The sequence below is a fragment of the Argopecten irradians genome, chromosome 4 (genome assembly GCF_041381155.1).
Source record: "Argopecten irradians isolate NY chromosome 4, Ai_NY, whole genome shotgun sequence".
Classification (NCBI taxonomy): domain Eukaryota; kingdom Metazoa; phylum Mollusca; class Bivalvia; order Pectinida; family Pectinidae; genus Argopecten; species Argopecten irradians.
The window spans coordinates 18,372,940-18,389,974 of NC_091137.1; the positions used below are offsets into that span (position 1 = coordinate 18,372,940).

The following is a 17,035-nucleotide window of genomic DNA, read 5'->3' on the forward strand; positions in this document are numbered from 1 at the left end:
ATGAACAGTCGTGTAACACTTTGGTACAGTTGGTGTACTAAACATGACTTTATTTTGAAGAGCTATAATACTAGCAGAAGAAAGTTTATCCTCAACAACACAAGTTATCAAGATGAATAAGATTCGTAATATTCTTATTTTGGTAAGTTGCGTATACAAAGAGAACACATTCCTTTGGTCTTATAGATTTTGCAACTTTTAAGGAAACGGCATTGTACAGTGGAACCTCCCAAAACCGAACCTTCTCAAAACCGATCACCTCTAGAAACCGAACATGGATGTCATGTACGGAATGAATTCCTCTTTATTAATAGTATATAAAACTTCCCAAAACCGATCCCTCCCAATTCCGAATACCGGACCGATTTTGAGATAGGAATAGTCAAATGTAACTAAAATACACTTCCGAAAACCGGCCTTACCTGAGCGACACCGATAGATTGCATTGAGGTCTGATCAACCGACCGTGAAATACACACATACCTGTACCATAGTTGTTGCATGCCATGTCCTTGGGCATGTATACCGATGGGAAGGCTATAGGTACACAGTAATTATACCCGAGATGGTGGTGTAATTATTTAATCATGCCTATTGTTGAATTTTCGGTCACACTTAATAACGACAACAAACGACAACAAACGACAAGAAACGACAACACGTTAAATACAAGGAAAAGTTAGTGACAACACAAGATATGTTATTCAGTACATTAAAATGAATATTTCTACCAAGTTTTATGAAGATTGGTGCAAAAATGAAGGAATTAGAGCGATTTTAATATTCTGAAATCGGCCGCTGGTCAACGATAGATCGAGTGACAAGAGGTTTGCCGTGACGGTATACCGACAACACGTTGTAACATCGAAAATGTTTTAAAAACCTAACGACAACAGAAGATGTGTTATTTGTCATACTATAATGCATCTATGTATACAAAATTTCATTAAGATTGGAATAAAAATGAAGACTTTATACCTGTTTTAATGTTACGAGATCGGCGACTGGTCAGATTTATATCGCGAGTGTGTATGTTCAGTATTACCGACAACACATCATAGCATTAAAAAAATTAGAAAAACCTAACGACAACATAAGATATGTTGTTTGTCATACCATAATGCATCTCTGTACAAAAATTCATTAAGATTGGAGTAAAAATACCGGAGTAATGACGATTTCAAATATGAAGAGACGCAGAGTGTATACATGTGTGTAAGCCAAGCTTACATGTAGAGATCTAGATCCGACCGACAACACAAATTATTTTACGAAATTACGCAGTAATGTTACCGCAAATAATAATATATGTAACCTATATCTAAAGAAAGTAATTCATGTCAATTGCAATGACTATTGATGAAGATTTGAATGAGTAATGGTCATTGAAACGTCTACGACGGCTTGCATACAGTATACATAGAAGAAGCACACACGTGTGTATATTATCAGAGTGATTACAGTTCGCGATTGTATTTATTGTTATGTAAACATATGGTGTGTATATATACTTCCCATATGTTATCTTAAGGAATACATTATTATATGTTTTTGTTTTATTGTACATTTTTGTATAAAATATTTGCGTATATTTTCGGGAGCATGAATGAACGACAAAGAAAAAGCGCCGATAATGTCGTCTATCTTTGGCGAGGATGGACTGATCAATTTGGATACTATCAAAGAATTTGATTCAGTATCAAGCAAAATCGACGATATGTATGGTGAACGTATGGGTACATATTGGTCTGAAAAAACTTTACCAACTATCCGGCGCAGGGTGGTTGAGGCCCGAGTACGATGCCCCCATATACCCAAAGGCTGGAAAAACAACAATTGCGAATCAATGAATGACATCATAAAGCTTGTTGGTGACTGGAAAATTTTTCGAAAAACGATTAGAGCACATACAAAACACGCAGTACAACCACGTGCGCAGATCGCGTCACGGAATAGGAGAGTACGAATTAGCTCCGCATGCGCAACATTTAAAAATAAGTTCAGTATTTTGGAGAGAACTGCCCGTTGTAGAAAGTGCACAAGTTTTTGAAACTTGTGAAGCAGAAAAAGGAACTTATATCTTCCACTAATGGAATGCTAACTATTACAAAAACATCAGCCATCGCGAAAAAACCGGATACACGAAAACGTGTACGTGGAAATGAACAGAATCGCACGGTCCATCTAAACAGAAAAAATGTCTTAGCGAAATCTTGTGTGCCCGCAGGACGGGGTTCAAGATATTTAAGGATTGTGTTTCTCTTAAACATTTAGACTTTAAACGATAAGTTTGCGAAATTATCAGTTGGACATTTTACGATATGTTTGCGAAATATCTTGTGTGCCCGCAAGACGGGATTCAAGATGTTGTAACAGTTAAAATTCGTTGACCTTCTAATACTTTTCAAATGAATTACACGTATGTATGTGTCAGTAAAAATCATTCAATAAATAAAATGTGTAAGTTCAGTAATAAAAAGTGTTAAATAAACGTAATATTCGTAAGCTTCCCGAAATTAAAACTTACGATACGCAAGCGAAATCTTGTGTGCCCGCAAGACGGGATTCAAGATATTTAAACTTAATCTTTCAAATAAAACGTATTAAAAAGTTACCGCGTTAATAAAAAAAGTGAATTAATATAAAAATATTTACGCAGCTAAAAATACACACACACACAAAAAAACTAACGTGACGCTACCCAATTTGGAACGCTACCCAAAATGAAACACTTTTAAAATATGTGATACAGAATTTTCAGTTTGCAATCTAAACTAACAATAACAGTCCTGAACAAAAACTAAGGTGCTGACTATTTTGTGACAATTTTCTTTCCAGTTGCTTATTATCTGTGTTTAAAAATAATGAAATTTTGAAAAACTCCGGGAAACGACGTCGTGCGACACCCCTAAAAACACCATATATTTTAAAATGAGAAAATAAATGCTGAATGGAATATTTTTGAAAGACATGTGCCCTGAATAAACTAAAATATGTTTGAACTTTCTTTAAATGAATTCAAACTTTTTTTTTCATGCCTGGACATTTATTAATCAAACTTTAATTATTTAGGAGGTGTTCCATTTTGGGTACTCAAATCTGCTGAAACACAGGGCTGACAAGTAAACAAATCATGAAATTATTAATAAAAGCATCTATTTGTGGAATGTTAAGAAAAAAATCTGGATTCAACCACATGTAAGATTTTTTTTACAATTATCTTCAGAAGTGTTCGTGTATTGAGTATGGCCTAGAGTTCTACACCGACTATAATGATGTTTACACAATAATGGCTTAGACAAACAGTATCGAGACCCTATGCACTCGTACACACGCGTGTACAGGCGTGTGTGAGTCGTCGATCTGTTGTCGGTAGTAAATCTGACCAGTCGCCGATCTCGTAACATTAAAACAGGTATAAAGTCTTCATTTTTTTTCCAATCTTAATGAAATTTTGTACATATATGCAATATAGTATGACAAATAAAATATCTTCTGTTGTCGTTAGGTTTTTAAAACATTTTCGATGTTTCAACGTGTTGTCGGTATACCGTCACGGCAAACCTCTTGTCACTCGATTTATCGTTGACCAGCGGCCGATTTCAGAATATTAAAATCGCTCTAATTCCTTCATTTTTGCTCCAATCTTCATAAAACTTGGTAGAAATATTCATTTTAATGTACTGAATGACATATCTTGTGTTGTCACTAACTTTTCCTTATATTTAACGTGTTGTCGTTTGTTGTCGTTTCTTGTCGTTTGTTGTCGTTATTAAGTGTGACCCCTCAGATGAGCTGTTTACATATCTAACGAAGGTCTACCATGTGCACGCGGTTTGTTTACTGTAGGAAAACAAACAGAGCTAGTAATAAAGAGAAAGTTTCGTATTCAAATCACACGTTTTTTTTTTTATTTACATATGTAGTTGTCGGATAACGTAAATTATCTGTATGAAGAAGCCGAAGCCATGTATTGTTTTAGAAAATGACTATGTCATATAATGACCGGCATCGACTGATCATCGTGTAATTAGACCATATAATTTGATTCTTGACGTAACTGGAAGCGATCGGTCGTATGTAGGTTGCAGACGAGAACATCCCAAAGAACATTCACGCAACTAAATAACTAAACTTTTAAACGTATGATTCTCTCTTTTGTGATAACATTCACATTAACAATCAATATCGGTCGGTTTTAACAAACACTAGGCATACATGCGGTGCACTAATGTAAAAAACGACTTCCGATCGATTAAATCCGGATCGTGATGATCGGTATTCGGTTCACTTCTCCAAACCGAACCCTCTCTAAACCGGCCGAAATTATATGCACCGACCATGATGGGTTTCGGGAGGTTCCACTGTAATAAAATCTATTTTATGGAACAGGAACAATTTGACTTTCCAACTCCTTCTTGTTACTAAGTCATGTAATGTAAGCGTCAGTCATATGGTACAAAGCTCAGAAAAACAATTAATACCACAGTGGAAATCTTTACCACCAGATATAGCAACAAAACCTTCTTTCAAATCCTCTATCTGCACACTCAGTCTATCAATTATCAACTATGTCATGTACCAGCCTATAGGCACACACTAAACTTAAAGGCCCAATATCCGTATCTTTCTTATTTTTTCATGATTTAGAAGAATGTTGAAAACAAATCCTGTTGTAAATCATGTGTCCAAGAACGTCATGTGACTACCGTAACTACGTAACGTCTGTTCGAACTCTTCCGAAAACGGGTCATGAACTTTCCGACTTCCGTTAGGCAATAATCGTAACTTCTATGGTGACCCGTGTAAAATGAAGGCATGTTTACATGTATCGACTTTCAACAACTGCTGTACCAAAGCTATTAAAAAAAACCCATTTGAAATATTCTTTAATATATCTTAATTTCAACTACATCTACAAATACTAACAATATCAGAGTCGAATTTAACTTGAATTTTTGTTGATAGTTACGTATAGTGTGGCTTTAAAATTGTATCTTCATCTTTAATGGAGTAGGCAAGTACATGGTAGAAGTAGAAGTAGAAATACTCCTGTATTATTTGCAGGGACATAATGGGTATTTTCTAGCACTGCACTGTATGAACTTGAAATTGAAAGAATTTTTTTTTTTTTACATTTCAGTGGAGAAAAATGGAAAACCACCCTAAAGTTGAAAGTATTAGAAGTTTACAAAGCACTCCAAGAAAAACCCAATCAAACATGGGATGGTGGTCCATTGTATCTGATGCATCTATGGTGGTAAGTAAAACAGCTCTAACACTTTGGTATTGACCATACCTATAATATACAGGTAGATTATATTCATAGAAATTATTTAAAGATCAAGTTGTATTTAATTTGAAAAAGCAATATGATAGACAAAAAGCCATCTTTGAGTTATAATTATCACTAATATTCATGGAAGAGAACTGGCCGAATTTATTCCCCAAATTACACATTAATGGTTTACTTTGTCTTTTAACTCTCATATCCATTTGATTTTGAATTTGATCTCGAAATCAGTTATAGTATACGATTGGAAAGCAGCAATGTATTTTATTAGTCCACATCATCAGATGGAGTTGATGATGGGCTATTCAAATCGCCTTTTGTCCATCGTTCGTAGTCTCTCGTCTGATAGTAAACAATATGCTTTTTTGAGAAGTACTTCACGGATATTTCTAGAATTTTACATGCAGAGTATGACTATCATGTTGATTTTGAGGCTGCATGATTGGATAAATAATATGGCCCCAAGGCAGCCATCTTTAATTTGGGCAGTTGATGTTTCAGGGATTTCCCGGATGCAGGTTTTCTGTGTCTCTGAATTGAAAATGAAAATTTCAGGTCAATAAGATGAAGTAAAAGCAATAATTGTCTATTTTTTCAAAAGCATATACAGTTATAACAGTACAAGATATATTTTCTGGTTCATCATAGAAAGTGTTATAAGATCTTCAGTAAATTTTAGCAAAAAGACTCAAATGTTTTTATAAGGTACTCGCAAACTTCAAACCTTGCTAGGAGTCCCTGAGACTCCCAAAGTTAAAATGGGAGGGAAATCCCTGTGTTTGTTATTGTATTTCTCGAGAAGTGCTACACAGATATTTCTCAAATTTTACATGTATGAGTACTTTGGTCCCAAGGCGTGTCATGCTGATTTTGAGACTGATCAGAAAAACAAATGGCCGCCAGGCAGCCATCTCAGATTTTGATTGTTAAAGCTTATTACTGCTGTTTCTCAGAACGTTTTGAAGGGATCTTTCTCAAATTTCATATTATATGTATAGGTTCCCCTAAGGACCTTTGGCATATTGTATTTTGGGCAGATCGGTCAACAAGATGGCCGCCAGGCAGCCATCTTGGAATTTGATAGTTTAAGTTTGTTACCGCTGCTTCTCATAAAGTACTAGAGGGATCTTTCTCAAATATCGTATTATATGTAGGTTCCCCTAGGGCCCTTGTTGTACATATTGCAGTTTGGGCAGATCGGTCAACAAGATGGCTATCAGGCAGCCATCTTGGATTTTGATAGTTTAAGTTTGTTACCGCGTTTTATCAGAAAGTGCTAAAGCGAAGTGTACTGAAGGAAACCTTCTGAAATTTGATACCAGTATTTGAATCAATAAAGTTGTATGTACATGTAATTTTGATATTGATTAGAAACCAAGATGAGCTTGCAGACTGCTAAAATGGAAGGCATTTTTAAAGAACAAAACAAGATGGTAAAAATATAATGCAACCATCTTTGATTTTGACAATTTAAGTTTGTTGCTGTTATTTTTGTTAGCATAGTAAATATATAATATTGGGACACTCAGATTGCAGGTAAAAGAAAAAACACAAAACAGAGCTAATTGGCTGGCTTCATTGCTTTTGTTAGAATTTTGGTTATCAAAGTTACTTAAGTCATAGATTTCTGCATGTATTTTAACCAAATTTGGCCACAAATATCATTGAGAGAAGTCCTGGGGGAACAGGAATATAGTTTATGTATAAATCTTGGCTATGACACCTCTGGGGCAGAAGGGCAGAAGAGATGGGCCCAATAGGGGGAAATTGCGGTAAATCCTTTAGATTGCAACTGGTGATCATGGAGCTCTGCTTGGAATGTATCCAAATTTGGCCATAAACATCCTATGGGGAAGGTAAAATTAGTTTGTATCAATTTTGACTCTCACCCCCTCCCTAGGGCAGGAGGGTTGGGGCCCAATAGTGGAATATAGGCAAAACCTTTCAATGTTTTGTATCCACATTTTGCTTGGCTTTACATACCAGGTGATCAGCAATACAGGCCCTCTGGGCCTATTGTTTAATCTCTTTGTAGACTATAATATATATTAAGACTTAGGTTTAGTATGTTATTGATTGATTATGTTGAGACAAAATGGAAAAACAAAGAATAAAGTAGAGGAACAACTCAAATGGTCTTTTATTTGACTGATATATCTTAATTACTTAATTAGAAGACATTTTGAAAGTAAAGATACTTTTTTAGATATACACTTATATATGCCCAGGAGGGCTGAAAACGTTAGCGACGAAATACTTATGTCATGAAGGTTATAATATATGTGTATATATAGAAAAAACAAAACTAAAACAAATCTGCGATTGATCTCTAACGTTTTCCCAGCTGCCGTTGTTCTTCAGGAGATGTTTATTGATGTTGATAAGGCAACAACACAAATAATAAGGATTGATGACGTCATAGCAAACAATACACTATGACGTCATAAGATACACATATTAGAAGTCACACTTACAAATTAAACTGAACTATTTAGACCTGGTTTTAATAAAGCTATTAAATTCTTTTCCTTCTCTCTCAACAACATTCTCAGTAGATTGATAAATAGGAATAACATTAAAAACATCACTTGCACATGTATGAATGTGTTAACTGACATGAAGAAATCTTAAAGTGTCTGTCTTAATTTGTTGTCTGTGTACAGTAATCCGTTGCCGCAACTCATTACCAGTTTCCCCAATGTAGAACTCAGAACATTTACCACATACAAGTGCATATATAACATTTTTTGATCGACAATTCATGTTTGATTTAATTTTTTGTGTGTGTATATATATATATACAAAGTATTTCAATTATATTTCTTCTTAAAAATTTGGTTGTTGTAGGCTGCTCCTGCTGTGCTGTGTCTAGGAACAATGTATTTTTATAATGACATGCAAAATGAGGAAAAGTTTTTAGAGGAACAAGTAAAAAAAGATCCAATTCCACTTCCTGCAAAGTAAGATATGTTTTCATTGTTAATTTTATAAAACATAATTTGCTTTTATATGTTGAATCTTGTACAAAATTCAGATCAAGTATATGTCTTAGTTAAGACCTCCATTCTCATCAGCAATGATCTTGAAATGTTATCAAAATTATTTTCTTTCCAATATATAGGTGTTTGGTGATTCACCATCATCTTATTCTAGCTTTTAGTGGTGGTGGTGGTGAACTGGTGATACATTACCTGGTGATGAACTGGTGACACAATTGTCTGACCATCTAGATGGTGGTGAACTGGTGACACAACTGTCTGACCATCTAGGTGGTGGTGGTGAACTGGTGACACAACTGTCTGACCATCTAGGTGGTGGTGGTGAACTGATGACACAATTGTCTGGTGATGAACTGATGACTCAATTGTCTGACCACCTAGATGGTGAACTGGTGACTCAATTGTTTGACCATCTAAGTGGTGACTGATAGTGAACTGGTGACACATCTGTCTGACCATCTAGATGGTGGTGGTGAACTGATGATACAATTGTCTGACCATCTAGATGGTGGTGAACTGGTGACACAATTGTCTGACCATCTAGATGGTGGTGGTGAACTGGTGACACAATTTTCTGACCATCTAGATGGTGGTGGTGAACTGATGACACAATTGTCTGACCATCTAGATGGTGGTGGTGAACTGGTGACACAATTGTCTGACCATCTAGATGGTGGTGGTGAACTGATGACACAATTGTCTGACCATCTAGATGGTGGTGGTGAACTGCTGACTCAATTGTCTGACCATCTAGATGGTGGTGGTGAACTGGTGACACAATTGTCTGACCATCTAGATGGTGGTGAACTGGTGACACAATTGTCTGACCATCTAGATGGTGGTGGTGAACTGGTGACACAATTGTCTGACCATCTAGATGGTGGTGGTGAACTGATGACACAATTGTCTGACCATCTAGATGGTGGTGGTGAACTGGTGACACAACTGTCTGACCATCTAGATGGTGGTGGTGAACTGATGATAGAATTGTCTGACCATCTAAGTGGTGCTGGTGATACAATTATGTGACCATCTAGATGGTGGTGAACTGGTGACACAATTATCTGACCATCTAGGTGGTGGTGGTGAACTGATGACACAATTGTCTGACCATCTAGATGGTGGTGGTGAACTGGTGACACAATTGTCTGACCATCTAGATGGTGGTGGTGAACTGATGACACAATTGTCTGACCATCTAGATGGTGGTGAACTGGTGACACAATTGTCTGACCATCTAGATGGTGGTGGTGAACTGGTGAAACAATTATCTGACCATCTAGATGGTGGTGGTGAACTGGTGACACAATTGTCTGACCATCTAGATGGTGGTGGTGAACTGGTGACACAATTGTCTGACCATCTAGGTGGTGGTGTGGTTGGTGACACAATTGTCTGACCATCTAGATGGTGGTGGTGAACTGGTGACACAATTGTCTGACCATCTAGATGGTGGTGGTGAACTGGTGACACAATTGTCTGACCATCTAGATGGTGGTGGTGAACTGATGACACAATTGTCTGACCATCTAGATGGTGGTGGTGAACTGATGACACAATTGTCTGACCATCTAGATGGTGGTGGTGAACTGGTGACACAATTGTCTGACCATCTAGATGGTGGTGGTGAACTGATGACACAATTGTCTGACCATCTAGATGGTGGTGAACTGGTGACTCAATTGTCTGACCATCTAGATGGTGGTGGTGAACTGATGACACAATTGTCTGACCATCTAGGTGGTGGTGAACTGGTGACACAATTGTCTGACCATCTAGATGGTGGTGGTGAACTGATGACACAATTGTCTGACCATCTAGATGGTGGTGAACTGATGACACAATTGTCTGACCATCTAGGTGGTGGTGAACTAGTGACACAATTGTCTGACCATCTAGATGGTGGTGAACTGATGACACAATTGTCTGACCATCTAGGTGGTGGTGAACTGGTGACACAATTGTCTGACCATCTAGATGGTGGTGAACTGGTGACACACTTTTCTGACCATCTAATTTGTGTATGATTGGTGATACAATTGCCTGACTATCTAGATGGTGTTTAATTTGTGATACAATTTTCTGACCATCTAGATGGTGTTTGATTGGTGATACAATTGTCTGACCATCTAAGCAAAGGGAGGACAGTCCACAGATGACCTTACACTTTTATGCATTTTTCCAAATAAATGTAACAAAGAGGCACTGAGATGTAGGATATATCATTAGGGGTTGTCTCCTAGGAAAAGGTAATATTGTCCTTTGTGTTGGTAATCTGCTTTAGAATGCTGCATGAAGCTCTTAGTCTCATATTTATGTTAATATACAAACCAGTGTAGGATTTCTATAGACTAGTAAGGTGACAGTATTTGTACTGTATAACTGCTGAGATAGACCAGAGAGAAAAAAACGACCTTAAATCTGTTTTCATATTTCAGTACACAGCACCTTAATAATGAAGAAATGAGGTTCAGACGTATAAAAGTGATTGGCAAGTTTGATCATACCATGGAAAGATACATTGGTCCAAGAAGATATCTAAAATCAATAAAAAAAGATTATAGAATCATAAAAAAGACTGAAGGACTAGGGATGTTGGTTGTTACCCCTTTTACTATTAAAGACACTGGGTAAGTTGTAATGACCATCACTTGGTAGAATACCAATGGATTTTGAAGAAATTAATTAAAAATTTTAACTGATTAAAGAGAAGACGCTATTAAGCAGATTCCATTCAAAACATTTTAAAAATTTGACTAAAATTTTAAATGTTCTCAACATAAAGAAATGTTGAAAAGATGATACCTGACAGTTGATAATAGTTTTCCATTTTGAAAAGACAATACCTTACAGTTGGTATAATAAGAGGTCATATCTTTTACCCGAGACCTCTTCAATTAGATAGAATTTTTACTATAGGTTTGAGTACCATTGAATCCCTTGTGGAGTGACAGTGTTATCCCTATTAATCAGGTATACAATCTGATACCTCTATTATGATTATAGAACTAAATTAATTGACTCTCTTTCCAGACAAAGGATTTTGATTAACAGAGGTTGGGTATCATCTGACCGACAGAATTCCAACTCACGATTGGAAGGACAGGTAACAGTTTTTAGCTCACCTGGCCCGAAGATCTGGTGAGCTTATTGTCATGGTGCAGTGTTCGTTGTCCTTCCGTCAGGCAACATTTCCTTTAAATTTGGCAAAAAATTTCTTGTGGAAAGTGGAACAGAGTTTGTGTAAATTTTGGCTCCGACTCCATGGGGGCAGGATTGGCAGGGCCCAATAGGGAAATAGAGGTAAATCTGAAAATCGCTTCTAGTCATAGAGTTCTGTATGGATTTTAACCAAATTTTGACAGAAACATCCTCTGGGGAAGGGGAACAGAGTTTGTATAATTTTTGGCTCTGACCCACGGAGGCAGGAGGGGTGGGTCCAATAGGGGTATTAAAGGTAAATCTTTAAATCGCTACTAGTCATAGAGTTCTGCGTCATTGTAACCAAATTTGGCCAGAAACATCCTCTGAGGAAGGGGAACAGAATTTGAATAAATTTTGTCTGTGATCCCCTGGAGCAGAATGCGGTGCCCAATAGGGAAATCAGAGGTAACCATTTAATTTAAATTCCTTCAGAAAAGAAACAATAAACCTGTATACCTTGGCATTACAAACCAGGGGAGCGATACTTATTACAATACAAAGGTAATATTTCTTCATGTGAAATTCACATGAAGGCCATTTCATGTGAATTGTATGTCACATTCACGTGAAGAAATATTGCCTGTATAGGGGTACAGGCTTAAAGGGATGGTTATCTTTTGGCATGGGCTTAAAAAGATTGTAAGCTTTTAAGATACTGGTATGCTTAAAAGGAATTTTAGCTTTAAGGACATGCCTAAAGTCATTTTTAGCATAAAGTGATATAAAGCTTTTTGGTTTGAAGACATATTTAGATTTTAGGATTGCCTTAAAGGGATATATTTAGGTTTTAGCAGGGAACAATAAAAGCTTTAAATGGTTTTTAGTCTTTGTCCAATGAAACTAGAGGGGATTATTGTGTTAGTCTCCATCTGTCTATCTGTATGTATTTTTATCTGTCTGGATGTCTGGATGTCTGGATGTTACCGTAGTTTCCTGATGATAACTTCAGAACGGCTGAATAGATTTTGTTGAAACTTCATACAACGGTAGCTTATGAGGCAACACAGCTTGGGATGGAATTCTGAAAAGCTGTCTTTGATTTCCATGATATTCTCTGCACAGCTTGTAGCTACAAAGGATTTGGGGCTAGTTGGAGTCAAGATTAAAATTACTGTTCATATTCGTAATAGCTGGCGGGTCAACAGGGAACATGTATTGCTTCAGCAATACTCGGGTATTACTGAGAAAGCTTGTTTTGTGATAGTTAATGCTGTACCACATATTCAATAAAATTATGAAAATGTTTTCTTCCCAATGAAGCACACTATTGCTGTCTAGATTGTGCTGTTTTTTATTGTCAGATTACAGATGAGGTGGAAATTACAGGTGTTTTTATTCAAAACTCTGAGCCGGTAAGTTCTCAAATTGTATCTTTGTTTTAATCTATCAGCCGAGTCCTTATATATCTGTAAATATGCCAATTTTAAAGGCATTTGCCAAATTAAAAACGAATAATTTCTAGGAAAATTTAAACTATATGGCATAGATTTTGAAGATTTTAATTTTTAAAACATATTACAGATTCTTGAATGTTGTGGTGAAAAGTGCTATATCCACTTGGAGTAAATTATGTAGAAATATGACAATACTATAACTATAATATTATGTATATACTTAACATTATGCTTTTATTGATATTTATTGAGATAAAGTGTATGATTCATATTCTAAGATTGAAATGTTTTGAAGATTTGTGTTGTAAATTTTCCTTCAAACACTAGGTATATAAAAGACAATGTTTTTGGTTTGGTAGGATATGAGTTTGATCTCTCGGGCACAAGACAGTAATCCCAATGTATTTTCTAAACGAGACTTAGATGGCCTAGCACAGTCTACTAATAGCTCACCCATCTATCTGGATGCAGATTCTGGTAAGCATGGTAGTAGGAATGTTTCTCTCAGCAAAGGTATAGTTAATATCAATGTGGGATTACATCAAAAGGCACGGGTGTACTACTACTCGGACATGGGAAGTTACTGTGAACATGACAGTACTTATTCTGAATTAGATAATAGTCTGATCAGCTTTAAAAGATGATCAGGTTATCATTTAACTTAAGGGAAACCAAGAAACTAAGTTTTAATCTGAGTAAGGTAGATTGACAGTCCTTTATTACCTTATAGAGAAGGGAAATCGAGGAACTAAGTTTTAATCTGAGTAAGGTAGATTGACAGTCCTTTATTACTTTATAGAGAAGGGAAGTCGAGGAACTAAGTCTTAGTCTGAATAAGGTAGATTGACAGTCCTTTATTACCTAATAGAGAAGGGAAATCGAGGAACTAAGTTTTAATCTGAGTAAGGTAGATTGACAGTCCTTTAGAGAAGGAAAATCGAGGAACTAAGTTTTAGTCTGAGTAAGGTAGATTGACAGTCCTTTATTACCTTATAGAGAAGGGAAATCGAGGAACTAAGTTTTAATCTGAGTAAGGTAGATTGACAGTCCTTTATTACTTTATAGAGAAGGGAAATCGAGGAACTAAGTCTTAGTCTGAGTAAGGTAGATTGACAGTCCTTTATTACTTTATAGAGAAGGGAAGTCGAGGAACTAAGTCTTAGTCTGAATAAGGTAGATTGACAGTCCTTTATTACCTAATAGAGAAGGGAAATCGAGGAACTAAGTTTTAATCTGAGTAAGGTAGATTGACAGTCCTTTAGAGAAGGGAAATCGAGGAACTAAGTTTTAGTCTGAGTAAGGTAGATTGACAGTCCTTTATTACTTTATAGAGAAGGGAAGTCAAGGAACTAAGTTTTAGTCTGAGTAAGGTAGATTGACAGTCCTTTATTACCTTATAGAGAAGGGAAATCGAGGAACTAAGTTTTAATCTGAGTAAGGTAGATTGACAGTCCTTTATTACTTTATAGAGAAGGGAAGTCGAGGAACTAAGTTTTAATCTGAGTAAGGTAGATTGACAGTCCTTTATTACTTTATAGAGAAGGGAAGTCAAGGAACTAAGTCTTAGTCTGAGTAAGGTAGATTGACAGTCCTTTATTACTTTATAGAGAAGGGAAGTCAAGGAACTAAGTCTTAGTCTGAGTAAGGTAGATTGACAGTCCTTTATTACTTTATAGAGAAGGGAAGTCGAGGAACTAAGTTTTAATCTGAGTAAGGTAGATTGACAGTCCTTTATTACTTTATAGAGAAGGGAAGTCAAGGAACTAAGTTTTAGTCTGAGTAAGGTAGATTGACAGTCCTTGATCACTTTATAGAGAAGGGAAGTCAAGGAACTAAGTTTTAGTCTGAGTAAGGTAGATTGACAATCCTTTTTACATCATAGAGAAGAGAAATCAAGATCTTATATTAAGTATACTACACCAACATTGACATCGAGAAGATAGTTAGAATGAGTAAAAATTATGTACCTGCCCCACTTTTTTTTGGTTGACAACAACAAAATCTGTCAAAAAGTCTTTGGAGCTACAAAATTGCAACTATGGAGAAATTATACTATACCAACATTTCCATATATAAAAAGGCTATTTGAGGTAAATAAGGTTATACTTAGGCAGGATCCTTTGGTGATGAAAAATACATTATTAAGGATTACTTTTTTAATGTTGGAACAATCAAACATGTTAGATTATCACATTTGTTTATGCTATTTTTACAGCCAGCACAGTTGAAGGTGGACCAATTGGCGGCCAAACGACTACTGATGTTAAACCATGGTCTTCATTTGGTCTCACAATGTTGTAAGTATGTTATGTTATATCAATTAGATATTTCATTATACTATAAACAAAGACATTTCCGTGGTAATGATATCGTAGTGTTCTTAATGGTAGTATATTTTAGCCTGATCTGCTGAACTAAGTGTAACTACGCTAGTTATAGTTTACTCCCATACAAAGTAAGTCTATGGAAAATCTGTTCTCCTATCCCTAAGATAGTTCTTGACTACATTTAATTAAAATCCATCTTGTACTTTATGACTAGTAGGGATTTAAAAGCATTGACTTTATCACATTTGCCTCAACCTTTGGGTGCCTTTAATGCAAAATTGATGTTTGTCAAAATGTTCATGTATGTGTATAAAGAATATACAGTGTACTTACTTTAAGTAGTAGGACATTTTTTTAATTTTTACTAAAAAAAGTTATTATTCAATATCACATGTTGAATATATTACAGTGTTCCTTCAAGTAGTAGTAGGACTTAGACTTTCTATGCTTGGTTAAATGATAAAGCCAATTCTGTTTTGTCTGGAATAAAAGTATTTCATTATGATCAATATCTTACATGGTGTAACATATATTCACTATTTCCAAGTTTGATTAAAGTACATTTTTGAATTTTATTTCCTTTCAGGTTTGCAGTTTTTATGCCGTTTTATTTGGTTCAAATGAGGAAAAGAAAAGCTGCTGCAGCAGACAATAAGATCACTGGCTTATTTTCTTAGATTTAAATGGTGCTTTTTTTTATATAAAATGCTGAATGATTATGGTGTTGATATCACATTCAAGTTGATCATATTTTACACCGTCTCATTTAAACTTTCAAATATAAGAACATATCAGTGATGTTGCAAAAAACTGTCGCAAAAATCTAGTGTCATGAGTTTCGGCTAATGGAAATCGGTCCAGGATATATATTTTACACTAGTGACATATGCAATATTACAGGTTCACTGGATATCAGGTAGTTATGTGATAAATCAGAATGTCAGATAGATATACATGTGTGAAGTGTGATTGAAAGAAAAAATGTGAGAATGTTGTGTATATAAATAAGTAACAAAGTATGTCTGCTACTTGAGGATGTCACAGCATCCACCTTTGAATGATCTTTATCAGTCAAATAAAAGATAGATCCTATCATTTGCTTCCTCTTCTTTACTTTTCCATTAAACATAAGCCAAAACCAGTCTTTGTCAAATTTCAAGATGGCAGGTAAACCATCTTATTTTCAGTGACATAATTTGGCATATTCATGCCCAACAACTTTTTCTTGAATATCTGATTTTGGGATTTATAAATTCAAACACTATAATTGTACTCAAGTTACGTTTCTGCGATGGTTTATTTTTGTGTTTCTGTGAAATACCCGAAAATCAGTTGGTTTAAAGTATCTGCCAATCTGTTGAGCAAGGAGTATCTGCCAATCTGTTGAGCAAGGAACCAAAACACATTATTCTAGAAAGATCCAAACATTTCTTTCTGGGGTGAAAAAAACCCCCAAAAACAAAACGATAAGATATCAATTGAAAAAATCCAAGATGGGTGCTTGCAACAAAAGTATGCGGTATGTTTTGAGCTCACCTGTCCGTCCGGCTTCAACTTCCATTTAAACAACTCCTCCAAAACTTGGAGACCTAGAGTCCTGAAATTTGACTTATAGCATGTTGGAATAAAGGACAACAAAGTTTGTTCGAATAAATGACCTGGACCTTCATTCAAGGTCACAGGGGTCAAATAGGCTTAAAACTTTAAACGGCTTCTTCTTAATAACCAAGAGACCTGATATTGGGCCGGTAACATGATGGGATGAAGGGCTACAAAGTTTGTTCAAATGAATGACCTTGACTTTCATTCAAGGTCATG

General features: G+C 35.8%; 1 protein-coding gene across 1 annotated transcript; it reads left to right on the forward strand.

The window, feature by feature from the left end:
• Positions 1–2: 2 nt before the first annotated feature.
• On the forward strand, positions 3–16,310 carry LOC138320829 (surfeit locus protein 1-like). The gene is made up of 9 exons (XM_069264082.1): positions 3–142; positions 5,144–5,260; positions 8,141–8,253; positions 10,731–10,922; positions 11,326–11,398; positions 12,798–12,848; positions 13,250–13,367; positions 15,106–15,187; positions 15,804–16,310. The coding sequence occupies exons 1-9, from the start codon at positions 113–115 to the stop codon at positions 15,892–15,894; spliced, it is 867 nt and encodes a 288-aa protein (XP_069120183.1). The 5' UTR covers positions 3–112; the 3' UTR covers positions 15,895–16,310.
• Positions 16,311–17,035: the final 725 nt, after the last annotated feature.